General features: G+C 39.5%; 1 protein-coding gene and 1 pseudogene across 2 annotated transcripts; one reads left to right on the top strand and one right to left on the bottom strand.

Annotated features, from left to right (window-relative positions):
- Positions 1-4,936: 4,936 nt before the first annotated feature.
- On the top strand, positions 4,937-27,549 carry PPP2CA (protein phosphatase 2 catalytic subunit alpha). The gene is made up of 7 exons (XM_081135270.1): positions 4,937-6,077; positions 19,535-19,744; positions 22,928-23,101; positions 23,651-23,740; positions 24,271-24,432; positions 25,588-25,706; positions 26,190-27,549. Exons 1-7 carry the CDS (start codon positions 5,976-5,978, stop codon positions 26,260-26,262), a joined length of 930 nt encoding a protein of 309 aa, XP_080991396.1. The 5' UTR covers positions 4,937-5,975; the 3' UTR covers positions 26,263-27,549.
- Positions 13,664-17,337, bottom strand: LOC308555578 (homeobox protein OTX2 pseudogene; annotated as a pseudogene). The gene is made up of 2 exons: positions 17,318-17,337; positions 13,664-14,281 (listed from the first exon to the last, which is right to left on the bottom strand). The product of its transcript is annotated as a homeobox protein OTX2 pseudogene (transcript).
- Positions 27,550-27,810: the final 261 nt, after the last annotated feature.

Consider the following 27,810-nt stretch of genomic DNA (forward strand, 5'->3'; position numbering starts at 1 on the left):
GCTACGGGCTATCCCAGTAGGCTGGCGAAATGGAGAAGTAGGGGAAAAAGAGAGAGGGTAAGTCAGGAAAAGAGAGCAGAAAGGGCATGGTGCAAGCAGAAGACAGGGGAGGGGGTATGGGAGAGATGTATTTAGGAAATAGGAGTGATGGGGTGGGCTGGACCTCGGGCCACTCACTAAGCTGCAAACTTTAAGGATCCTGGTTATTGCTCTATCCCTGGAGATTGCTGGGCATTGAACGTGTCAGTTGGCCCAATGGTCAGGATCTTTCTTTGGTTAACATCACTTGTGATCTAATGCTAAATGCTGTCTAGTAGTTAAGAGTTTGGTCAGTGAAGGCAGACTATGTTTGAACCCCAACAACTCTACTTACCAGTTATTTTACCTTGTACAAGTTACTTAATCCCTTTATGCCTCAGTTTCATCTGTTAAAATGAGGATAATAGTATCTGCCTCATAAATTGTGAGGAATAAATGGTATAATACATGCAAAGCACTTAGAAAAGTACTTGACACATAGTAAGTGCTTAATAAATGCTGGCCTTATAGTTGTTACTACGTGACAGAGGCTCATTTCCTCATGTTTGTTCCTCCAAAGATGGAGACAACTGATTAGCATCCTTCCTCTAAGAACCGATTATCAACTTGTAGGCACTAAATTATCCATCAGCTCTCTCTTTTCTGTTCCTTCTTTTGTTTGTGAACCCAGCTCCCTTACCATCCACCATGTTCAGAATTTAAGGATGATCACATAAGTACCTGGAGTCTCCCTGCCCAATGTTCCCTCTAACATCTTAGGGAACAAATGCTCCGGTGACGGGAAAGTTCGTTTCTTTTCATCAGACAGGAGAGCAGTATGGCCCCATCTTTCTATCTTTGCAAATAAATTTCAAAGCACTGTTCAGATGCTTCTGTGCTTGTAAATTCACCTGCTTCAAGGGACCTGATTTCTAAATCTTGCCTGGAATCAAGCTAGAGCATTGGCGAACTGGATAATCTGGAAAGCAAAGAATAAAATGTAAACAGGTTTTTCCCTCTGGCTCCCTGCAAAATGCCCCCCTCCTCCACAGTGTTTCTGGGAGTTTTTACGGTTCACCAATAAGTCTTCCATTCACACCCCTCAGCTCGGACAAGTGCCTGGTGTCTGTTCTGTTCCACCAGATCCTGGGGGTTTCCTGCCTGCCTTCTAGGCACTTCCAATCCCGAGAGTCCTGGAGGCAGGAAAGAAGACTCTTCAAAGCGTGTGGGGCTTGAACTGCTCCTGAATGACAAGCAGGGTTCACATAGCTACATGGGACTGTCTCCAGAGCAGGGACAGCCTGAGCAAAGAGGTGAAAGAAGAAATGAAATGGGTGAGTATCAATTGGCCTGGAAGAGTAAGGGGTTGATTGAACTGAGGGGAAGAGCTTTTAGTGAGAAGGGACGACAGGGAAAAAGGTCATATTGAAATGCTTTGTGAGGAACCACGTGAGAAGGCCACAGGAGAGGTGAGACTTCTTTCTGCAAGAAAGTGGGAGCCCTTGAGTAACATTCCAGGAAATAGTGGAATATTTAACAGAACTGTTGCTACATGTTCTTTGGGCCTGTAATTGCCCTAAGAGGTATCTTGTCAAGTTTACTCAGATATTAGAAAGATTTTCTTTGCACAATTATAAAAGCAGTATGTCTTCATTACAGATGAATCAAGTAACTAAAAAGAAAATAGAAAACGCCACTCACCAGAAGCAACTGATGTTAGTATCTCACTGTGTATCTTTCTAAAGTCTCCTATAAACATGTATTTATAATACATATTTAATAAAAGTAGGGTTATATCACACATGCTGTTTTATAAGGGACTTTTTCACTTAATAGTATAATGTTCTATGTCAGTAAACATACTCCTATGATAAGAATTTTTAATAGGTACAAAGTTGGTGACAGAATTCTTAATGTTTACTCAATCTTCTGGAGTGAACTTTGCCTTCCATTCCAGAGACTTTTTTTTTTTTCTGTAGCACAGAAAAATATTTCCTCTGTAACTGAGAATGGTATCTGGACATCAGGGACATTACCAGGGAACATGGTCATTTCTCTTTTTTAAAAAATCTTTCTTTAGCCAAACTGTAGTAGCTGGGGGAAAGGGCTGTATTATTTCTATGGCAAAGTTCCTGGCCACAAAATTTTGGCCACATTTATAAAATTCTAATTCCAGGTGAAGGGGCAATAAAGTTTAATTTTTCTGAAAACCACAAAGGAGAGGAACAAGGATACATAACAATTAGTTGCAAGCATCATTACATGTCCCGGGTCCAGAAATCTTTTTGCTATTGGGCAGTTCTAATTGGCCAGATCACAGCAGATTTCTCATGGGCAGAGCCACTAAGATGTTGACTGCTCAGGTCTTTATTTTGAGGCTTCTGGGGCATAAAAGTCCTTGGTACAAAGAACATGTTATCAGATATTGCACCCTTTTCACATATAAGATTCTGAGCCAACAGGAGCATAAAACTGACCAGCTGTGTTAATTCTTGGATTTAATCCTAAGTGACTTTCTCTCTACACAACAAGCCTTCTGAATGTTTGCTTGATAGCAAGAGAGGGGTGTTCTTTTTGTTCCATCTCTACCTCTTTGCTTGGATTTCCTCCCTCATCCCCACTTCATCCAATGGCCTTGTGTCTATATGATGTTTCTGATACCATCATTTGGTTTCCAAAGACCACTATATATTTCATGGCAGGCACTGAGCGACTCCGACTGGCATTAGAGGATATTTAGAATCAGAGACCACTTAGAAATAATATCTAATACTTACTGGACACTTATTATATACTGTTTGGTGTTTTAAATTTATAATTTCACTTAATTCTCGGAAAAACCCTGTTATTTGGCTATTACAAGTATCCTCAATTTATAGGAGAGAAAACTGAGACTCAGCAAAGTTAGGTATCTTGCCAAACTTCACATACCTAGGCAGCTGCAGAACCAGAATTCAAACAAGATCTGATTCCAAAGCCACTTCTTACCTACAAAGCTCTACTTTTTGTCTCAGTAACTTTAGAAGTCAGGGAACTGGAAGGAACAACAAAATAAACCTAACTTAGGCCAAGAGAATGGCTGACAAGATACATCTCATTCCTTCCCTATGCTTAATGTCAATTTTTATACCTTGGCTAAGAGTGCCTATTATGAAGCTATTTACTCAAGGTTATCTTCCTCCTGCCCCACCCCCATCATCAGATGATTTTTATTTATAGCTATGTTTAAACATCATCTGCACACTGGGACTCACAGCACGCTGAATTTGTTGTCTGAGCAAAGATTCCTTCTCAGAGCATACTTGCTTTATTCACTCTGTTTTTTGCCAAGAAATTAAAAAAATTTTTTTTGGCTTGCTTTTAAATTTATTCAAAGTATTCCTCAGCTCTAGAATTGAGAAGCTCAGGCCTATTAGTCAAGACCAGATTAATCACGCTGAATTTTAAGATCCATTGGCTACTTTGAGTTCTACAGAGTAAGAAAACATTCCAGATTTCTTCTAAACACATTCTGATTTAGTTCTACATTGTTTATTACCATGTATGCTTTACTTCACTGCTTGAATGCTAGTAAGAGCTTCCTAGAATTCATTGCTTAAGAAGTTAAGTCATGGCATCTAATTACTTGGTAGGATGGTTTAAGTACATATAATTATATCTTCCCTCCATTTTGTGGTGGTAGTGAGCCAAGTGATCTGCATCAAGAGAAAATAAGTAATACCTACATTAATTGCTAGCTAGCAACAAGGAGCCCACAGCGCCTTCGAAAAACCCACTCATTATAATCTTAGCACATAGAGGGTGCCCAATACTTTTTCATCTTCCAAACTAACATCACCCCTACCTTTCCAGATAAGAACTCAGCCAAAGGAAAATTATTATTGACCCTGTTTCCTACTTCAGTCCTTGGAGGTCAGTTGTGTGAGTGAAAATAAGACCTTGCACTTGGGAGTATGAAATTCTAAACCCGGATCACTGCCTTGGGCAAGTCCCTTCTCTTTTCTGAGTACCTGTCTGCTTCTTGCCCTGTGAGACAGGTAGGAGGCAGCCGGAAGAGTAAGACAGCAGCACACTGGACGTGTCTTTAAAGCCATGGGCACAAAGTCATGAGTTTTTTCCTTCATTCATTCTAAATGGTCTTCACTCTTACTCCTCTATTGTTTTGGGGATGCTAATTGCAAAACATGGCCGGTCAGGCTTGGGCTATAAGAACTTGTTTCCCAGACTAGTAAATTATGAATAAGCCTTTGGGGGAGTAGATCTAAGGTACTTTCTTCTGGGCACACTACTGGAAGGTAAGAAGGGAAAGTAGAGTTGCAATTTCCAGTCCTGCAAGGGCAAGCCGGTTGGCCTGGCCAAGCAGGTTGTCTGGGATGAAGAATTTTCAGTTCCCCCAATAGCTGATCTGGGCCTCCAGGGCCTTCTTCGGCTTGTTGGCGGGGATGACGCCGTCAGCTGCCCTGAGCGCTCCCCTCTGGGGGAGCCGAGAAGACGGGGGACCAGGCTCAGCTCTCACCTTGTGCTTTAAGGTTAAATGCCCTTTGGAAAGCTTCTCTCAGATCCTGTGAACATCACACTCTCTCTTCTGCTTATCTATCCCCAGACCATTTTAAGGGTACTGTTGGAAGAACACAAGCTCCACAAGGGCAGGGTATTTTGTGTACCTGGATGACCCCTCTCTCCCCCCAGGCATGGGATCTAGCACTGAGTTGGAGTCAAATATTTTTTTGTGAATGCAGGGACGGTGGAATGTGAAAACGTATCCCAAACTCCAAAGAGATTCACAGCCAGGCTGAGGTTTGATCCTAAGGTATCCAAGCTTTCTTGAGGCGCGGATCGTAGCTGTCCCCCTCCCCCCTCCCCTTTACAAAGGAGCCCGGGGCGCGCGGGCGGCGCTGGGGAGGGGGCGAGGTCTCCCGCTCCCAGGAGGAGCTGGAGTCCGAGGAGAGCGCACACTGGCGGCGGGAGGCGAACACGGGCCCGGCTGCGGTGCGGGTGTGGAAGCCAGGCGAGGACGGAGGCCCCGAGACGAGCCCAAGCCTCGGCCCAGCCACGGCGCGCGACGAGACACCGGGCGCGGGGAAAGGTGCGCGCCAGGGGGGCGGGAAGCACTGCGCGCTCTCCCCCGGCAGGTTCGCCCTCCTCCGCCTACGAACGACCTAATTACAAGGTGCCAACCGGCGGCGGAGGTGCCTCCACCCAGGCTACGACTCAGCGCCGGCTCCTCCCCACAAACACGCAGGAATCCCAAGCAATTCCTGCGCTGCTGCACGGTGGAGGAGCGCGGTGCGGCGGAGTCGCAATTCTCGTTTCGGATCGGGCTGCAGTCGCCCGGGGAAGAGCCGAAGCGTAGGCCTGTTTAGAAAATGCCTCTGGGAACTAGGAGGCCCCTCCCGCCGGGCCTGCGCCTGCGCCTGCGCCAGGTCCCCGCCCCCGCCCCGTAGGATTTACGGCTCCGGGATTAGCCCCGTTCCCCGCTGCGATCTGCTGGGTTGCTGGACCGAGCGCGCCCTTCCCCCTGGACCCCACCCTTTTGGAGGACCACGCCCTAAATCCAAGGTGCCTGTTACAGCCGGCTAGGTTGCGCCTGCGCCTTGGCCCCGGTTCCCGCCCCCACTCCGGTCTGGCGGCCAACCTGGGTTGGCTCCGCAGTTGCGCAGCTCGTGCCGCGGCCCTACTACCCCGCCTCGCTCCACCGCCTCCTGACGCCGGGCGTGACGTCACCACGCCGGCGGCCGCCATTACAGAGAGCCAAGCTCCGGAGCTTTAGCGGGCTGAGGACAGCGGCCAGCGGCCGAGCACTGCGGGGAGAGCCAGCGGGCCAGAGCTAGCGCCGAGCAGCCGCCAGTAACCACACAAATACCTCGGGAACCGGCGGCGGCGTGTGCGTGTGGCCCGTGTGCGGGCGGCGGCGCGGGAGTAGCGCGGAGCGGCAGCCGGTTCGGGCGGGTGGCATCATGGACGAGAAGGTGTTCACCAAGGAACTGGACCAGTGGATCGAGCAGCTGAATGAGTGCAAGCAGCTCTCAGAGCCCCAGGTCAAGAGCCTCTGCGAGAAGGTGAGCTACATTCCGGCTGCGGGAGCCGCCGTGGGCTGAGCCCGCCGAGAAAGAGACGGCCGTGGGGAGGGTGCAACATGGCGGAGGCCGCCGGCCCGGGCCCCCGGAGCCTCCCAGACCGGTGTCCGGCGCGGGGCGGCGCGGCCCGGCGGTGATTCCCGGGCGACCCGGCGCCCCCTGTCTCTCGCGCAGAGATTGGTTGTCGCTGCCGCCGCCGCCGCCTAAAATGGCGCCGTTCACCCAACTCTGAGGCTTCGGAGCCTCCCGGCCTTGCCGTCGGACGGGGTGCTTTGGGAGCGGAGACCCTGGGTTGGGGACGGTTTTGAGATCCAGGCTAGAGGACTTGGGTTCTACGGCCTGGAAATAGAGCCTGGAAGTCTACTGTGAGGTGGGTAAGGGGCTTTTTACTTGGACTCGAGACTAATTCTTAGCTCCAAAGCTGTCCAGAGGATCCCCCCCAAAGGCAAGCTTGTGTGCCAGATCCCAGGACCTATTGAAAGGTCACACAGCTTTTGTACTGTCCTGGGTGGTTTGTGCTAAATTCACTGAGCAATCTTTTCCAGAGACTTTTTGAAAGCGTGTGTTTTAAGAATTCAAAAATAAGTAACCTAATTTCTACGAAGGTCGTGGTGGTAGATATAGGGAGGGATATAACTTAATTTTCATAGTTGGAAGAAATGGAGAATTTGGTGAGTCATACTATATAAGGAGTTTTGGGATTGGAAATCAAGTGTCAGTTGAATTTATGGTTTATATGCTGACTCAAGTTGGGTAGTGTGAAACCTTTCTCTACGCCTAATGTCCAGTAAATAGCATTTTGCCATTTATTTTTTAAATGAGCAACATACCCACTGTTAAAAGCAGCAAATTTTGATCCTGTCTTTTTGTTGGAAAAGTTACTCTTTTGTATTTTTGTGGCTTTAGTAGTAGTAATAATAATAGCTGTCGATTGAGCCTTTACTGTGTTCCAGACATTGTGCTTAGTGTTTATCTCACAGACGCTCAGAATAGAATCTTGTAGTCTGTTTAATTAGCCCATTTTAATGTGAACTTTGCAGCATTTTATTTTAGTACAGAATTGTAGAATGTTACGTTAGTATTTTGCATTAGTGAAGAGAGTTATTAGAGACAAGTTATGCTGACTCGTTTGTGGTTTGATGTGAAAATTAGGTTCATGAGTTTAGTCTGAATGCTCCTAAAACAGGCTTTGAAAGAAACTGTGCTGTAAATTATTGCAGTTTAAGTGAGTCATATTCAGATTTATCCCACCTCACCTAGTTGATGAGGTGGCACATCATGTATTGGAGCTGCATTTTAATGGTAGTTTCTTGACCCTTAATTCCCTTGCTTCAAATGAGGATGGTGTTTCTTTTAAAGGTTTAGAAATAGGCTTTTAAAGATTATTTAATGTATATTATCAGGTCTTAATTTCTGGGCACCATAAGTGATGATTTTAATGACCTTTTGAGTTTAGTACTTAAAGACTTTGAGTCAGCAGTTGGCTAGATGACTAGTCATTTGTGTAGAAAATATTGGAAGAGAAGTAATGATGTAATTGGAAGATCATGGGACTGCAAGTGAGATGTGGACAGTAGTGAATAATTGTGACTGACCTTGGGGCAACCACTTCACTTGGACCATTTTTATTTTTGAAACATTGATTTGTTGTTCCACTTATTTATGCATTCACTGGTTGATTCTTGTGTGTGCCCTGAGCGGGGATTGAACCCACAACCTTGGCATATTGGGATGACACTCTAACCAACTGAGCTACCCAGCCAGGGCCCATTTTCTTGCCTCTAAACTAGAGTTAAAACAGATGTTCTGGGGTTTCTTCTAATTTGAGATTATATAACTCCATTTTAAATGAGTACTTTGTGTTTAAATATTGAAAACCCACTGAATACCCAAGATTGCTTACTCTTATGAGGGGAATGGAAAGCAATGCAGAATAATCATGTTTATTCTCAAGGAGTTTGAATCTAGTTGGAAATCGGTAGTAAATGACCATGGAAGTAGAGGGTTTGTGTTGGAGACTACAGAAGAAATATTGGATGATGCTAAGGTGGGGTTTCTGAAGCTTGGTGCATCTAGTAAATCTTTGTTGTTTTCCACTTCTTTGTAAAACTGACATCTAGTGAGATTAATCAATTTATGCTTAGATCTCCGTGCTCATAAAATGTTTCCAGATTTTAGTTCTTAGAGCCAAAAAAGATGGAAATAATATTTGGAGTTAGGTTTCCAAGAAATGGATCCTTTTGGGGGGATATCATCACACGCAGCCTTCCTACTGTTTTTAGCTCGTAAGTATTTCAACTTTTGGTATTATATTAACCTTCCAAACTAAATTAATTTGAAGTGGCTTTTTAGGTATGTGGGATGAGTTAGGATAAATGACTTGAAATGGTCTTTTGTACAAGTCTTCCTAGTAAAACAAAAGTTTAATTTTCACTGTTGATATTTGTATGACCAATAACACATCTGGTGAAAGCTACATATCTTAAAAATATTGAGGGAATTTTTTCCCCATTAGTATAATAGTTTTTTTATTAAGAAAAGATAGTTGTTGGAAATAACTATTTGGTAATAGTTGATCATTTCTTTGATTATAAGAAGGCATGATAATTTTAAAGCCTTCTGTATACCTGAAAATGTCTGACCTGAATGAAATACATAAAATTAAATAATAAAGATTATCATAAGAGATTATTGTAATTTTTAAAATGCAGAGGTCCTTATTATGGTATTTCATCAACAATGAACAGTGGTAGGTGTTCCAGTGCAGAGAATCCAAGTGTGTATTTATAGACAAGGGTGAACATGGTTTTTATGTTATTAACTAGTCAAGCTTCCCCCCCATGTGATTAAGGGTTCTATCAAAGCCAAGGTGGTTGTGTGTGTGCAGTATACCTTGTCTTTTGGGGATCATAATTTGTTGATTAAAAATTTGTGGTGAGTGCAGTTTTGTCTCAGGCACAGCTCTATAGTCAATAACATTACTACATCTGTACAGCTGGACTGGTATGTTCCCATCTACAGATGGGAAGAAAATAATTAGTGTTAACTTGGCTTTTGAATTAACTACAGTAAACAGTCTTTTATTATATGACTTTAGCAGTGGTTTAATTTAGGTATTATTTTTGGCTTTGTGCTTTGAGTTCTTACTACTAAACTTGCAGAGAATGTTGTTTGATAGCCAGATTTTTTTTTTTCCAAAGCAGTTCTTTAGCTAGGTATGCTGTTTTCCATTGCACTACAAGCATTATAAATAAAATGCAGTAATTAAGGCTTCACTGACTTTTAACATTTCTTCCATGAGTATAAAGAAAGCAAACCCCTTCCTTGTAATTGGATGAGCTACAAAATATTTCACCAAGGATAAATTCCTTTATGAAGTAATATGTTTTTGCTAGTCTGTATATGTGTTTGGTTTACAACATTGTTTGATTCCATTTACATAAAAGTAATTTGAATATTGAGAACACACAGTTGGCAGGGAAGCATAATACAGAATATTATGTTCATAGTTTCTCATGCATAGTTCTCTTAAGTTTATGAGACAGTTATTGTCCTCAGTTATAAATAGAAACCAGAGGCTCAGGAAGGTAAAGTTATTGACTGCAGGGGCTAAATTGAGATTGCCTAGGCTTATGGATTCTAAGACCAATTTCTAACCTTCACAGCCCCCCCTTTTCATTTCTTAGGTAGTGTTAATAATGAAAGATACAGGTGAATTGGGGCCAAACTGAATTGTAGACTCAACAGCTCTGTAAAATAAAGCATTAATTTTATTTCAGTTGCTTGAAAGCTCCCTATTCCTGTCACATACTGTTGTTTTACTTTGTCCTGGAGAAGTAAACAATAATTATTTTTCAGTTTTGGATGTGGCTAACTGCATTTGCTCCTCATATAAGATTAATGAGGTGAAAACCCCAGTTTTTTTTCCTATGTGTTCTCAGCATAAATTGTGATCCATAGACTGAGCTCTGAAATATTCTAATAAATCATAATTGACATTTATATTGTTCATTACAGCTTGTAAAATGCCTTTCTTTTTATCCTCATAGCTTCCACAGTCAAAGCTGTTTGTGCCTCTGTGTTTCGTGGTCTCCCAGGCATGAAGCAGTAATACAGTTAGTTTTGGATTAACTTAATGAGGAAACACTGAAAACGTGAACAGTCCTCCTATTCAGATACACAGGTTCCCCAATTCTCGCTTTGTTTTCTCAGAGTCAAGAGTTCTGTGTCTGCAAATATTGGCAGTAGGGCTAAGGTGAAACTCATGCTGTAGAAAGAATGATGAGCACTGCAAGAGTGTATGGGATAATATCTGCATTACCAGTCTGGTGTTCCCCCTTTTTATGACAGCACATATTTCTCTATCTCGGTGTAAGTCATGTAGAATATTTTAGTTTAGAGGAGATAAGCTAGGAAAACCAGGAGACATTGGGTTTGGGTTGAAGAAATGGTGGGCAGGGGCCTTTTTTGAGGGTGCTTAGGAGAGAGAGGAAAAGTTTTGTGTAGCAGGAACCTCCCCTCCCCATTTTTTTTTTACTCTTCTACTTTGATCCAGTTCTCTTATTTTCACTTTTTTATTCATTTCTCATTACCATCCTTGTCTGAAAAACCTTCAACCTGTACTCTCTTACGCAAGTGAGATCTGAATTGTACTAGAACTAGGAAGAGGAAAGATTTTCTTCTGTTGTTTTAAACAGCTCTTCTCTGCATTTGGAGCAGTAGTAGTAGAAGAGGCTGAGTAGAGACTTATGGCTTGCCAGTAAATGGCTAGGGTCTAAAAGAATTATAAAGTGGCCGGCTGGGTGTGGCTCAGCGGTTGAGCATCGACCCTAGGACCCAGGAGATCGCTGTTCGATTCCCGATCAGGGCAAATGCCTGGGTTGCGAGCTTAATCCCCAGTCAGGGATGTGCAGGAGGCAGCCAGTTAATGACACTCTCATCATTGATGTTTCTCTCTCTCTCCCCCTCTCTCTTCCTTTCTCTGAAATCAATAAAGATATATTTCAAAAATAAAGTAACAATCTGGGGTTAAGGGCTTAATTTCACAATACAAAGTTACTATTGCCTAGTTATATATTGTATTGTGGTTTGGAATGTATGAACAAGTGTGTCTGAACTGTTCATTACTAGCTCGCCAGTTGCCAGTCGCTTTGGCACTCCCTGTCCCCACCTCTGCCTTACTCATTTAGTTACTACTACAGATTGGAATTTTTACACTTCTGTTGTTGGGTCTGAAAGAAGGTTGAGAACCTTTGTTCTATAGTGCCCCTGGGAAACTGTTTACCTAGCTAGAGTCATATACAGAGTGTAGTTGACAAAGGTTATGGAGTGTCATTAATGCTATTAACAATGTGACACTGTACGTTTGTTTTTGGAATTTATTCAACCAAAATTTATTAAGCCCCCCATTACATGCATTACTAGTTTTCAGTATTTAGTTTTGTCTAAATAGCATCATAGGGATTTGTTAGTTTATTTTTTCTTAATAGCAGGGTTTCCAATTAGACAGGAGGTTGAACTTTTGTAAACTATATATAGGAAAGGTTTTAGAACATTTGTGCTAGTGGTGATTGAGGGAATTTTATTTCTCTGACACCCATCATTTGTAAACTAATAGTAATACCCACCATCTATTTTGTTGTGTGGCTCTGACTTTTATAGAAAAGGCTTAAGAAGTACTTTAGGATGGAGTAGAATTTTAGTATTGGAAGGAACTTTAAATACTTTCTAGGCCAAGTAATTTTTTACAGATGAGGGAGGAAACAGACGTAGAGTGGTTGAATCTGGTTCATGATGGATTGCTGTGAGAATTTTTAAACAACTATGTGTGTAGCAACATTTCTCAGTAGGTTAAGGAATGACTGGGAATATTTAATTCATGCACATGTGTAGGTTGGTTAGTAAAGATTGAGGCCAGGCATATGGTTTTAAAGAAAACGATCATTTATTTTGGTCAGAAATGAAGATGATTATTTGAAGCATAATCATACAGATTTTAATCAAAGAAGACAGAATTGTTTCATAAAATATTAGAGCCATCTGTTTGGTATAATGAATGAAAGACAAGTAGTATGAAGAAAGGTTTGATAATTGAAGATAATTAACTCAAATTAATTTGCTTCCAGGACTAGTAATATGCTCTACTTTATGTGTCATGCCAAAATAAAAATCTAGCCATATATATTCTTATCATAAACCATAATTTTTTGCAGTAATGAAAACAAAGTGAAATTCTCTTAACATTGAAAAATGTATTCTTGCTTGCAAATTTAAATTGCTCTAAATTAAAAACTTCAAATTAAAAGTTTTAAAGTGTCTTCAATTCTGTTTAAACTGAAAGTAAAATTCAAAGGTTGCATTTTTTTCAGCTTTTCATGTCTTTATGGCTATATTGGTGAAGATTTACTCAACTATTATTAGAGTGTGAAATGTTAAATTTACCTGAGCTAGAGTTCCAGTGAATATTAAAATTAATCAGATTTTTAATAGAAAAATACGTAAGAACATCATCCAATTCTCTGTGACTATTCAAAGAGTACGTGTGGGCAATTTGTATAAGAGGAGAAATAACGTAGTAAATGGACATGGAATAAATAGTTTGAACTTTGAAAGGAAAAGTGCCAGTTAAATCAGGAGATAGCATTTTATCTCTGAAATAGCTGAGAATGTTGAATGACAAGATGGGCATAATCTGGTTTGTGTGTGTGTGTGCTCGAGCTAGAACCATTTAAATACAGTTATACATATCTGCTAAATACAGGAAGAAAAGATTTATGCATATATAGATAACTTTTCCAGTTAACATCTGCAAACATAAACAACAGTGATCTCAGTTTATAAATTTATCAGGGCCAGAGCAATTGACCAATGTCTTTTTACTGCTAGACTTACCAGCCATAAATTGCAGATGAATTAGTGTTTTTTGTTTCTCTTCTCTCTCCTTGTCCAGAGACATTTTTCCCCCATTACTTTTTTGAGAAAGGGCGGGGGGGAGAGACACATGGATTGATTGCCTCCTGCATGCTCCCCAACCCGGGCTGGGAATAGAGCTTGCAACTGAGTTACGTGTCCTTGACTGGAGTCGAACCCAGGGCCTTTCAGTTCGAAGGCCAATGCTCTAACCACTGAGCCAAACCGGCTTGGATGTCCAGAGACATTTTGATGTAAAGTTGCAGTGCAGTACCAAAGGTACTCTTTTGTCCAGCCAAAGGTAATCTTTTTAGATAAGTACTCCGTTGGTCTGAATTTTACTTCTAATTATAACCTATTTAATCACAGAAGAACCCCTGCACTGGTGGAGTTCAAGGTTGCATACAATAACAGGAGATTTATTTGTCCATTTCTGTTTGCTGATTGGTGGGCGCCTCTAAGGACTTTCATTTTTCCTTCTCTGCCTCCCATAACGTTGATCAGAAGATGAGTCTGAGCATCATCCCATCTTTCTCTCTCTTTTTTTTTTTTTAGTTGAATTTATTGGGGTGACATTGATTCGCAAAACCATACTAAAACTGGGATGTCCAGCCCAGTATATTTAAAAATCACCCATATAAAAAAGCTTCTACAGGTCTTCACAAAACCTGGAATTTCCACAAAGAAGTCTGATCTTTATAATCCAAGCAGTCAGCATTGAAGTTAAGCTTTCGGGAGGTAGTTTGGTCTTTATAATCCAAGCATTCAGTGGTTGAGTTAAAACCAGGCTTGAAGCTACATGTTCCTGGGTGGAAAGAGAAGGTGGGTACTGATTGAGATGGCTGGTGACTGTATTGGTACCAGTTGCCAGTGTGTGACTTCTGGTCCAGGAAATTGGTGATGCAGAGGAGTCAAGTAAGATCCACAGTCCATGCCCCTGAAGTAGGAAGTTGAGCCCGTATATTCTTGACTATAACCTGAAACCTGAGTATAGGTTATGGGGTATAGGTCATGCATGCAGTAAGAGGAGGTGGACAAGGGATCTGACAGTGGGGAGATGGAAGCTGGACTCCAGATAGACACGGGCACTGCTGCTGGAAATGGCTGGAGCTGGAGTGCTAGAGGGGTGAATGAATTGGCTACTTGCCGCACTCTCTGAAACTCACTTCCCAGGCTGGAGATGTCTTTTTGGCAGGTCTCACTTTTTCTGACCGCCATTCTGTTGCTCCTCCTGCTGCTGTTGGTGGCACTTAGCTCTTTGATTCCTAAACTGTGCTCTGGTAGCCCACCAAGGGAGTGCGGCAAGTCCATGTCAGAAGTGGTCAGACTCAGCTCATTGACTGCATAAGGTGGTTGCTTAAGATAAGACATCATGCTAAGGTTGTTTAGGACACTCAAAGTCAGCCCAAATGGGGAGTGGGTTGCCCAGGGTGGACAGATTCAGAGTCCTTGCTGGGTGAGTTTGGAGTGGTGGATCAAAGTGAAAAGCAAATAAACAGGTGGTGGTTTACTGCTTTAGAGGCGGCAGCAGCTCTTCCACATTCCACCACTAACAAAAAGCATAATTCTGTTGTATAGTACATATAAAACTAAAAAATACTATTTTGCTCGGTGATCCCACAATTGAAAATTTTCTGAAAGGAAATAATTCAAATAATAAGAACCCATGCCTAGATCTGCTCAGGAGGATATTATACAGCTAGTTTAAAATGATCACTATAATGCTGTAGGAAATTGGTTTTTAGTGAATGTTAAACAACACAAAACGAGATGTTGACCAATTGTAGACATGAGGTCTGTGTGTAGGTAAAAATTGGAATAAATGAGAGTAGTTTTGTTGGTGGTGTAGGATTAAGACAGCCATATTGTTCTTAAAGTTTTACCACTGAAATTCAGTCTCTTAACATTTTTATGTTTTTTGGTCTTTTTATACAAAGAATTTTTCCTTAGTTGTAATCATATTGTATTTTTGAATGTTTGCTTGATTACAAGTGGCTGGTGAATCTGTTGGTTCATTTTTTTTCTCTTCTTTCCTTCAAAAATCTTGGCTTGGATGAACTGTGAGGTCTAATTTAAGCCTGCTTTGTTTGTAATTTCATGTTACGGTGGTTAGGGATGACCTGTATTTAAGAATGTCAAACAAACCTATAATAGGTCATTCACCTTATACCTGATTGTTTTATAGTAGGTTGAAAAATAAAGTGTGATTTCTGAATCTGAACTCAGAATGCTGAGAGGATGTTGAAAATAAATATCCCTAAAGGTTATTTTCCTTCAAGTAACTTTCCAAATTGTTTGGGTATTAGGATGGTATGAAATTTTAACTTCACACAGTTACTTGTGATAATGTCTTATTAATGAAATAGCTTATTCCCATTTTAACCATGTTCTAGGAAGTTTTATATCAAATCGTTTTCCCTTGAAATTGATTTTCATTCATTTTAGCTTTTACCATTTACTGAATTTCGGTAGGGTTCCAATAAATAAAAAATCAATATGTGGGAAAAATATTTTAGGGGAAGCAAAAAAAAAGTTTGGGAGTGTGTGTGTTTTGCTTTTGTTTCTGTGCATAATTCAGTTGACATGAGGCTTTCAATTATAGCAGTCAGAATACCAGAGAGTGAAAAGGTAGTTATAAAAATAAAAATCTTGAAACTTGTTACTTTGAAAGTCTGATTCTACCATTTATTTTGAGTATTAAACTAGAGAGTTGAAGTTGTATGGCTACCTTTGAAACAGATGGTTGATGAAGGAAGACCTGGAGGCTCTAAAGATGACTCATTAGAGGTTTCATCAGGTGACCTGTTGTGCAGGGTTCCATTAGGTGGTTCTGGGACTTAGAAGGCCTGACTTTTTGTGATAGCTTCTCTTGGATCTCTCTTTTTCTATGATAAGTTTTCCTGATTGTAAAATAACATTTAGTAAGGACATCTGCAGCCTTTATTATTCTCGTGTTCTGTGATAATGTATTTTGTTATAGTAATCATCTGAGACCTGGTAAGTTGAGACCAAAAAACCCCCAAAAAAGTATACTTAAAAGTGGTTATTCTTAAGCATGAATTTTTGTTGTTAAAATATACTTTTTTGCATCTGATACATACTACTGTTTTCTCCAGGATTTAATTATAATTGTTCTGGCCTGAAATTTGGTAGAAAGGGAAGAAAGCTTTGACTTTCCCAGGTTTAGAAGTTAAAATGTTCACTTTATAGATACAGTGTCCTTTCCCTTTTGGGGGACAATTTGGTAGTGTCAGCATAAAAAAGTGCAAACTACTAGATACACTAATAGGTCCACTTCATAGTATCTTTCAGGAAATGTGCCTGCGTATGTATACAAGGGGGCAAATACTAGGATATACGTTGCAGCCCCCCCCCCCCCAAAGTATTAATCCTCAGGTAATACTCTACATCCACTATGAGAAATTAACCAGGTCTGTGTGCATTTTGAACTCTGAGATATATTAAGAAGAAAAGCAGACTGCTGAACAATATTGTTTCTAGTTTAAATATGCAATTATGTTTCTTTAGGCATATAATATATATTAAAATGTGTAAATAAGGTGAAAGGATATACATGAGAATGCTATTTGGTGGTTACTCTGCCCGAGGGGGGGGGGAGTGGAATTGTGGAGAGTGGTCAATAACTTTTGCATATTTCTTTGAAGTAGGACCTATCATGTCGTTCACAGCTATTTTCATTAGTATATAATAGGTGCTAAAAACACTAGATGTGTATTAATGCCAAACAGAGTTGGTAATAGAATATGTGTAGTGAACTTCTGCTTTTTAGTAATAATAAATCAGGGAAGATTGTTTACACTTGAGATATGGATTATATGTATTTCTTAAGAAATATCTCTTTTGAGACTGTGGATATTCTACATTTAAATGTGTTAGGTCAAATTAACGATTAATTTTGGGTGTCAGTAGTTGGTGAGTGTACTGAAATAGGCTCCCCAAAATGTTTGGAGACTTGAAAATAGTGGATTTTAAATTTGGTTGCACATGACAGCACCAGTATGGGGTGGGAAGGGGATACTTGAGAAAATTATTGATGCTTAGATCTACCTCCAGATACTCTGACTTAATTGAGAGAGGAGTAGCCTGGGCTTCTTTATTTCTTCTTTCCTTCCTTTAAAAAAGAGCAAGTGATTTTGAATGTGTCACTAAGGTTGCATACTACTGTCTTAAAACCAGTCCTTGCCATGCTTGTCACTCAAAATGTAATGAGCAGAGACTCATTAGCAACAATTCTCTGTGGTAATTTCACCCACGTGCTGCAGTGTTTTGCCTTTCCCTGACCAGCCTCCCACCGTATATTCTGGAACACCATTTCGTAATGCTGGTCACACATAGAAAGGGTATCCAATAATGTTGATTGAATATATGAAGTAAACACCTTTAATCCAGTCTCAGAACAGATTTCTTTTGCCTTAATGGCTTAACTGAAATCTGGCTCTCTCTCTCTCCAAGGAAGTCATGTACTGTCTCTGGTAGCTCTTCCTGATGGATGAATGCCTCCTCCTTCTACTCAAGGATAAAATTCCCTGTTTTTCAGGCCTCTGTCCTCTACCTAGATACCTGGCCACCTTTCCTTACTGCTATTACTTGTTTCTTCATTCTCCAAAGAACTTGGTACCAGTTTCCAGGCCTGTACTTCTGCTGATGTCCTGGGAGATAACCATGGCTTTCCCTGAAGATGACCTTGGTTAAAGTTCTTGATTCACTTAACAAAGAAATATATATGAAGTGCCTTCTACATTTTAGGCATTGTTCTAGCAAGGTGCTGTGTATGCAGTTGTGAATAAAATGAATCTCGTTAACATCTTAAAAATTGTCAGTTTGTTGCATTTAACATAGATTAGAGGCAGGAAAATGGAACAGGGAGTTCAGTGTGGGCGGCCAGCACAGTAATCCAGGTGAGAAAAGGGTGGTTTGGGCCAGGGTAGTAGCAAAAAAGATAGAAGCAGATGGATTTGAGATATTTTTCAGAAGGATACTGGGCAATACCTGTCTGTAGATTGTTCCCTGATTGGCCTTTAAGCTCTACTCCATTTCAGGTATCCACTTCCAGAACCCTACCCCCAAAATACTAAATTCACTTATCAAATTTGCTGCCAGTGGATCTTTATTCTAATACCAGTTTGATTAGACTTGTTCTTCAGTCTGTGTCCATGCTTCATTCTACCCCTACATTTCCTACTTGGGGTGACCAACTATCATGGTTTGCCTGGGGGCCCAGCTGAGGCATTTCCAGGATGCAGGACTTTCAGTGTTAAAACCAGGGTAGTTGGTTACCCTACCTCCACCCCAGTCCATTTTCTTCTGTACTCTTGCATGCTGTGCTTCAGCCATGTTAATTTTTCTCCTCTTAACTCCTGGGACATTCTACACATGATTGCATCTGCCTGTATTGGACCTCCTCCCATTTTCTACTTTCATCCCCTTTCTGTAACTCACTCATTCTTTGGACCTACGGTAGTTTTCTTAGCTGTCCCAAGAATTGTGATCTTGAAACACCACTGTTTACTCTAGCATGTCTTAGCACTTGGCCCTTTCTTTTGTAGTGGTCATTTTTATTGTCTGCTTCTCCTGCTCTACTGTGTGCTTTTTGGGCTATCTTATTTGTTGTGATATCTTATTTAAAGTAGCCTCCACCAGTAACTCTCCCTTTCTTTCATGGCATTTAACACAATCTCTACTCTGTTACTTAGTTATTTGTTTGTGGGCCCCCATCCCTTACCCCACCATGGGGATGACCTACCTTGTTCATATACCTCCAGTGGCTAGCACAGGGCCTGGCACATAGTACCACTCAGATAATTCAGCAAATGAATGATATCTCCCAGTGCTATTTACAGTTTCTGGCATATAATAATGATCAATAAGTGTGTGTTGTATGAATGAAATGGTACTGAGAGGTATATTGTTACCCTTAAGAGTAATGTTTGAATTTGTGGTTATGTGGAAGAATACTGTCGAACAATTTTTTAAAAGCAGCATAAAACCATGTATTTTGAATAGGCACAATTGTAAAACAAGAAGCTTGTATTTTGGCATAAAGTATAAAAAATATATTAACATACAGATAAAATTTTAATGCCTTTTGAAAATTAAAGTCAAGCAGGAGTAAGAAACCTTTCCTCTTATGCCTGGATTCCTAGAATATGCCAGCATTATAGTTAGAACTCTAAAGCTAAGAAACTAGGTACCTGAATGTCTTGCTCCTATATAGCTGCTAATAATATAATCTCTTTAGTATTTGCTTAGATGGCAACTAATAGGCCTAAAAACTCTGATACTGATGAGAGGAATGGGGCTATGCATCTTGATACACATTTTCTTTTTCTAGGAGTTGGGAGAGATAACCAGTGGAATACAGTCTTGCCCTCTTATTTTAATGGGATCATAATTGCCTGCAATTTCATTTTATACTGAGTTTGCCCCTTAAGCTACATTGTATGAATAAACAAATCTTTGTTAATGTTGTTTAATGTCAGATGTATTGTTTTTTCCCCCTCCATCTGTAGGCTAAAGAAATCCTGACAAAAGAATCCAACGTGCAAGAGGTTCGATGTCCAGTCACTGTCTGTGGAGATGTTCATGGGCAATTTCATGATCTCATGGAACTGTTTAGAATTGGTGGCAAGTCACCAGATACAAATTACTTGTTTATGGGAGATTATGTTGACAGAGGATACTATTCAGTTGAAACAGTTACTCTGCTTGTAGCTCTTAAGGTAATTTTAATTTTATGTTTGGGCATTTTAAATTGATAAAACAGTCGTTTTGGGTGTTCTTTTTTCCAGGGATTTCTGATTTTCTCCATCTGAATGTTAAGCAGTAGAGGAAAACTTCAAATTTAGGAATGCAAGTATTCAAGTTTGGGACTTAAAATCATAAGTCTGTCTTTCTGAGTAGGGGGATGGTACAGAATAAAAGCAAAAAGGTATTTTTTGGTTAATCCTCACCCGAGGATATTTTTCCATTGATTTTTAAGATGGGAGGGAGAGAAATACCAATGTGACAGAGAGACATTGCATGGTTGCCTTCCCTTACACACCTTGACCAGGGCCAGGGATCAAACCTGCACCCAGCTACATGCCCTTGACCGGAAATCGAACTCACAATCCCCTGGTGTGCGGGACAACGCTCCGACCATAAGCCACACCAGCCAGGGCAAAAACAACAACAACAACGGTTATTCTTTAAGGAAGAGAATACCTTTGAGTATTTGAAAAAATATTAGAGGGCTGGTCATATGGATTTTAGATCAATAAATTGGGATGTGGAGAGAATATAATTATCTTTCTAGGTACTTTTGAAATATTTTAAAGGAACAAAACAATTGTTGGAATGTTTATATCCTTTGACATAGTAATCCTATAATTAAAATTTTATTGAGGTAGAAATTCAAGAGGAAAAGAGCTGTATTTTTTTGAAAATATAAATTGGAGCGTTGTTTTTAGTATCAGAAAGAACTGATCTAAATATCCAACAGTAAGTGAATATCTAAATTATGATTTATCTCAGTGGACTAATTTTCAGTCATTAAACATGACATGATCATCTAGAACAACAGAAATGGTAGTTGAAGAAGAAGCAAGTCGCTTTATAGCAGATACAGCTTTGGAAAACGTACAGAGCCTAGCTGGGCATGGCTCAGCGGTTGAGCATTGATCTAGGATCCAGGAAATCGCGGCTCAATTCCCAGTCAGGGCACATGCCCGGGTTGCTGGCTTGATCCCCAGTCTGGGACGTGCAGGAGGCAGCTGATCAATGACTCTCTTATCATTGATGTTTCTATTCCCCCTGACCCCCGAAATCAATAAACATATATTTTCAAAAAGAAAAAAGAAAAATGTGCAAAGATCTGAAGGTGAGACACAAAATGGTAAATAGCATTTAGTATGGTAGGCTTCTCCCTTTCCCTTAAAAAAATAGTTTCACTTTACCTTTTGGGAAGAAGATTTTATTAAATATGCAGAATGGTAAAATGGCTTCCAAAGACTTCTAATATTGGAGAAGCAGTGAGATGTGGTTTTGGCAAGAGCTAAATTTTAGGCAATTAAAATTGCCTAAAATTTTTAAAAGTTGCCTAAAAGTAGTGCTACTACTTCCCCAAAATTTCGTATGTTGAAGACCTAATCTCCAGTACCTCAGAATGGGACTGTATTTGGAGATAGGGCCTTTAAAAAGATAATAAAGGTAAAAGGAGGTCATATGGGGGAGCCCTAACCCAGTATGACTGGTGTCCTTATGAGAAGAAATTAGGACACAGATAAAAAGGGAAAGATGAGAACACTGTTGGAGAAGATGGATATTAGTAGACAAGGAGAGAGGCCTTCAGATGTAACCAATCCTGCCAACATCCTCTAGAACTGAGGAAATAAACTTGTTATTTAAGCCACCCAGTCTATGGTGCTTTGTTATAACAGCCCTAGCTGTCATAATACAGTGGGGAGGAAACTTTAGCAAATAGTGATGGAACAGCTTGGCTTATACCATACAAATGGATCAAAATTGATCATAGATCTAAATATGAGAGCTAAAGCTATGAAATTTCTAAAATAAAACATAGGAGAAAATCTTTGTAACCTTGGGTTAGGCATAGATTTCATAGCTATGATACCAAAAGCATGATCCATTAAAAAAATTAATAAATTGGACTTCATCAGAATTAAGATTATATTCTTCAGAAGACATCACAAAGAAAAATGTATTTCTGTTCACATATTTTTAAAAACTTTTATAACTAAGATGATAAATAATTTAAATGGACAAAGTATTTGGATATTTCACCCAAGAAGATATATGAATGGTCAGTAGGCACATGAAAAGATTCTCAAAATCATTATCAGAAAAATGTGAATTAAAGTCAGTCACAGCCAATCGAATTGCTGTCATTACTAAAGCTGATAATACCAAGTGTTAATGAATTTGTGGAGTGATTAGAACCTTCATGCATTGCTGGTGGGAATGTAAAATGGTCCAGCCACTTTGAAAAACAGTTTCGGCAGTTTCTCAAAAAGTTAAACATATCCCTACCATATGATCCATCACTTATACTTGATTGGGAATCTACCCAAGAGAAATGAAAACGTTCATATAAATACTTACATGCATTAACTTGGGATGGTAAACACACGGTATAGTATACAGATGATGTATTGTAGAATTGTATACCTGAAACCTATATAATTTTATTAACCAGTCACCCCAATAAATTCAATAAAAAAACTTACATGCAAATGAGTATAGTAACATTCATAATAACCCCAAACTTCAAGCAATACAAGTGTTCATTCAATGTGGTATAGCCATACAGTGGAATACTGTGCAGCAATAAAAAGAGACAAACTCCTGATCCATATACAGTGGAGCTTCAAAAATATTCTAAGTGAAAGAAACCAGGCACAAATGAAGCCATACAAAACTACAGGTTGTATGATTACATTTATATGAAATTTCTAGAAAAAGCAAATCTTAGTAGAAAGTAAATCAGTGGTTGATGGGAATGGGAATTGGGAGTGACTGCAAATAGGCCTGAGGGATCTTTTGGGGATAATGGATTGTTTCTAAAGCTGAATTGTGATGGTTGTTGCATAACTATAAATTTACCAAAAATCGCTGAACTGGAAAAGAATTCATGAACAGAGTTTTATAGCTGATAATTATTCTTGGTGTAAAATTGGTGGTAGCAGGAGTTTGATTTTAGTTGAGATAGGGTTGGCAGATACCCCATTGACAAATGTCTGTAGATGTGTGGTTTCAGTTCAGTGTGATGTAAGGGTTTGAAATGTTTTGTTGGGGTTTTTCCTCCCAGCAAAATTGGAACTCTGGATTTCCCTGTGGAAAGTTTGCTGAATTGTTGTTTGGTTTTTGAAGGAGCCAACATTTCATGTTGTTTTCTATTGTTTCAGGTTCGTTACCGTGAACGCATCACTATTCTTCGAGGAAATCATGAGAGCAGACAGATCACACAAGTATATGGTTTCTATGATGAGTGTTTAAGGAAATATGGAAATGCAAATGTTTGGAAATACTTTACAGATCTTTTTGACTATCTTCCTCTCACTGCTTTGGTGGATGGGCAGGTATGTAGGTCCTCTTAAAACTTATATTGCTGATTATTTGCAGTATGCTGCTTTCTTAATGTTTAAGTGTCAGTAACTTATTTTTCCACCCTCACATCTCTTTGGGGCCTCTTTGAAGTGCCTTTGTATCAGGCCCTGAACTATATATTGGGACCACAGGGATGAAAGATGTAATCCATCCATTCTCTCAAACTGTTTCTGGACACATCTGAGAGATGTAATTAAGGAGATTGTAAGAAAATTCTGTGAGAAGGAAGATAATAGTCTGTGGTGAGGGTGAGGTCAGAGAAACATTTTCTTGGAGCAGCTGATTGAAAGTGGAGTCTGCATGAAGTAGCGATGGTTTATCAGAAAGAAAGGGAGTGTATTCTATAGTTTAGAGTTGGCTAGAAGAAAGGTGGTTTAGAGTAGGGTGCAGAGATAGCCTGGTTGTGGCAGAACACAGAAATACCAGTGGGGCCAAGTAATGTGGGCTACTGCATACACCTTCATCCAGAATGTTTTAACTTGCTTTTAGGTGAGGTTAACATTATAAACAACTCTTTTCAGATCTTCTGTCTACATGGTGGCCTCTCGCCATCCATAGATACACTGGATCACATCAGAGCACTTGATCGCCTACAAGAAGTTCCCCATGAGGTATTGACTTTTATTTGGTAATAAAGTCTTTTTAGCAAACTTCTTAGAGGAAAAACTTAATTGTAACTTAGTTCATTATGTGTTTTCTCTTATTTAATTCTCAAAAATGACCCCATGTAGTGTGAATACTCTTGTCCACCCATTCTTCAGAGGAAGCTAACATTAAGGAACCTGCCAAGATCACAACAGTTGTGGGACTGGGCTTAGGACATAGGGTGTAGTTTTCTTCAGAGTCTCTGCCTTAATTACCAGACTATACTGCCTAACATTGACATCTGCATACTGTAGGCAAATTATTAGTTAGGGTTTATTGCTATTGGGGCTCATTGATATAGGCTGTTTCTCTTAAAGATATCTAGAAATAGGTTTATTTGACACAGGTATTTCACTTTAACTGTAAAACCTTTTATTGTTTTCAGCAAACACCACTTAAAAAGTATGACTTAGTAGGCTGCTGCTTCTGATGAATTACTCAAATCATGTATTAACCATTTTTGCAAGAGTCTGTTTAACTTAACTTGCTTTTTTAGGGTCCAATGTGTGACTTGCTGTGGTCGGATCCAGATGACCGTGGTGGTTGGGGTATATCTCCTCGAGGAGCTGGCTACACCTTTGGGCAAGATATTTCCGAGACATTTAATCATGCCAATGGCCTCACGTTGGTGTCTAGAGCTCACCAGCTGGTGATGGAGGTACGTTCTGTTCTTTGAAACCTGACTTGCTCTCTGTGTTAACTTAATGAAGTAAGATGTTAGGGAGTTTTAAATGAATGATATTAATGAGAACATATTCCTTCTGTCGTTTGCCATTGTAGCCTGAGCCTTTTCAGTAGGTGCATGCTAGAATTAAAATCAAAAGCTTTTGGTCACCATGCAATTCATAGTTAACATGTTTTCAGAGATTATTTTTTTATTAGGGTGACATTGGTTGTAAACGTTATAAAGTGTACAATTCTGTGGTACATCATCTGTAGGTTGCATTGTGTGCTCACCACCCGAAGTCTAGTCTCGCCCTGTCACTATAAATTTTACAGAGATTCTTAATGACTGGATAGTGCTTGGAATTTAAAGAGCGGGAAAGTAAGATTCAGGTGGCAGGAGAAAGGGGAATGTAATATTTTATCTCAATTTCGTTTTTTCAAATATTTAACATGTATGCGTGAAGGAAAGTTTGGGAAGAAATCAAAATATTTTAGGTAGTCTTTTGGGTGGTAGGATTACAGTGATTTGAAAGGGAAAAAGAAGGGGCATGGGTTCAGTTCTTAGCATAGAACACTGATGATTTTTAGCATACTTATAAAATTAGGGTCCTATTTAGGTTAATTCTAATACAATTCTGTGATTATCAATAAAGTCTGATTTTGCTAAAGATGGGGGGAAAGAAATTTGTGAACAGTATTTTAAAAGTATCTCATGCATTCAGATAGACTGAGGAAATAAAGCTGGGAATGGTAGAAGCATCTATCCTTTTTACCTGACAGTGACCAACCTGGGGACCTTCACTTACGACTGAGGAGAAAATTAATAAGGTTGTGGTCTTCGAGGAGTATTTATCTGCCTTTACAAGGAATGGCCATATATTCATTCTTGGATCATGTTTAGAGCCACTTCAATAAAAGAGACTGATAAGATACTGCAATTTACATATTTAAGAAGCAGTTCATTTGGTTAGCGGTACTATTTTAAAGAGTTGTGCAGAGCACAGAAAATTATTAAATTATCCAGAAACAGCATTGATATTTTTCAAGCCTTTTGGAGAGAAGAGATTTTTTTCCTTGAGTGGAGTCACATTTAGTTATGTAAATAAGGGAGTAAAATGTGTTTTTATGTTCTTTCTTTTTCTTGTAGGGGTATAACTGGTGCCATGACCGGAATGTAGTAACAATTTTCAGTGCTCCAAACTATTGTTATCGTTGTGGTAACCAAGCTGCAATCATGGAACTTGATGATACTCTAAAATACTCTTTGTAAGTGCCTACACCTGAGTAATTAATTGCCATTATTTGAATATATAGCTTTAATGGAAGGTTTAAGAGTTGAAAAGCTCATGCTAAATTCATTCCAATTTGATTTTTAAGTTTCCTTTTGAAATAGACCTATGACGTTTTGACATACATCAACAGAAACTTGTGATTCATAGATCCTAATATGAATTATAACTTTTAAACTTACATTTTACTTATTTAGTAGAGCCCATCTTTCAAATGATCTTATAAGGAAGCCCAGTATTTAAAATCATGTTTTCTCTGGCTAAAGAGAAAATGCCCTCTTTGAGGGGACATTCCGCTAAATGCATGATTAGACTACAATTAGGTTTCTGTTACATTAAGGCAAGCTGAAATTGGGTAGGAAAAAAATGGTGTAAGGTTTGAAAGAATAATGTTCTTGATTTTGATTGTCAGTACATTGATGTCTTAGAGTGTAAACAACAAATATGTCTTGTTTTTCAGCTTGCAGTTTGACCCAGCACCTCGCAGGGGCGAGCCACATGTTACTCGTCGTACCCCAGACTACTTCCTGTAATGAAATTTTAAACTTGTACAGTATTGCCATGAACCATATATTGACCTAATGGAAATTGGAAGAGCAACAGTAACTCCAAAGTGTCAGAGAATAGTTAACATTCAAAAAACTTGTTTTCACATGGACCAAAAGATGTGCCATATAAAAATACAAAGCCTCTTGTCATCAACAGCCGTGACCACTTTAGAATGAACCAGTTCATTGCATGCTGAAGCGACATTGTTGGTCAAGAAACCAGTTTCTGGCATAACGTTATTTGTAGTTACTTTTGCTTTCTCTGAGAGACTGCAGATAATAAGATGTAAACATTAACACCTCGTGAATACAATTTAACTTCCATTTAGCTATAGCTTTACTCAGCATGACTGTAGATAAGGATAGCAACAAACAATCATTGGAGCTTAATGAACATTTTTAAAAATAAGTACCAAGGCCTCCCCTCTACTTGTGAGTTTTGAAATCGTTCTGTTTATTTTCAGGGATACCGTTTAATTTAATTGTATGATTTGTCTGCACTCAGTTTATCTCCCTTCTCAAATCTCAGCCTCATGTTGTTCTTTGTTATTGTCAGAACCTGGTGAGTTGTTTTGAACAGAACTGTTATTCCCCCCTCCTGTAAGACAATGTTAACTGCACAAGAGCACTGCAGTGTTTTTCATAATAAACTTGTGAACTAAGAACGGAGAAAGTCAAATTTTAATTGTATCAATGGGCAAGATTGGTGCTGTTTATTTAAAAGATACATCTATTGATAAATTTTAGAATTTGTAGAATTCTAGGGAAAGAAAAATAAAAATCAAGGCCATTACATAACCTCTCTGGTAACTCCTTGGCATTCTTCAGATGAATTTCATGACTTGCTTGTAGTTCAGCTAGTACAAATTATCAGATTGCCAGTGTGTGCTTTGTGGATTCTTCCTGCATATTAACTTGTCTACAAGAAAGGAAATTTGTGTGCTACTTCAGTGAGACTGCACTGTAAAACCATGTAACTTGAGATTTTAAGTTTTTTGGGTTTTGTTTTAATAAAACAGCATGTTTTCAGGTAGAGCTACAAACTAAATAATGTGTCTACTTATTCAGTGCAGTTTCTGGCTATAAATATTGTTATGTATGTTATATGCACTCTTTAAAAATGACAGATTGGTAAGTTCTTAAACATTTGTACATTACTTGTCATGTGATCTAAAGTTAAATTTGTCTCAGATAAGAAACTGGTTAAAGCATTATCCTGTATTAAGCTCTTTAAGTGAGACCAGTTAAACCAAATAGAAAACTATTGCTGGATCAAGGTTTAGTGTTAATATACGTTCACCCAAGGACAAAAATGGTATTTCAAATGAAGGGCAATGCTAACCACTTAATGAGTAGTCTTTCCCCCTTTTATCCTTTGAGTAGGATTTGAAAGTTAAAACAGTTCTGTGGAAACTAATACTTGATCATGTCAAGCTATGTGGGTAAACTTCAGGGCACTTTATCATTATTTGTGTTAGTGTAGTAATAAAAGGGGTGTTTTGCTTTGTACTGTGTTGGGAACTGACAAGGAAG

This window comes from Miniopterus schreibersii, assembly GCF_964146895.1.
Source record: "Miniopterus schreibersii genome assembly, chromosome: 4".
NCBI lineage: Eukaryota > Metazoa > Chordata > Mammalia > Chiroptera > Miniopteridae > Miniopterus > Miniopterus schreibersii.

Excerpts from the sequence above, each read along its gene's own strand:
- PPP2CA (XM_081135270.1), top strand. The coding sequence starts at position 5,976 with ATGGACGAGAAGGTGTTCACCAAGGAACTGGACCAGTGGATCGAGCAG. Across the intron at positions 19,745-22,927 it reads CTCTGCTTGTAGCTCTTAAG|GTTCGTTACCGTGAACGCAT; the intron begins GTAATTTTAATT and ends CTATTGTTTCAG. Across the intron at positions 25,707-26,189 it reads GATACTCTAAAATACTCTTT|CTTGCAGTTTGACCCAGCAC; the intron begins GTAAGTGCCTAC and ends CTTGTTTTTCAG.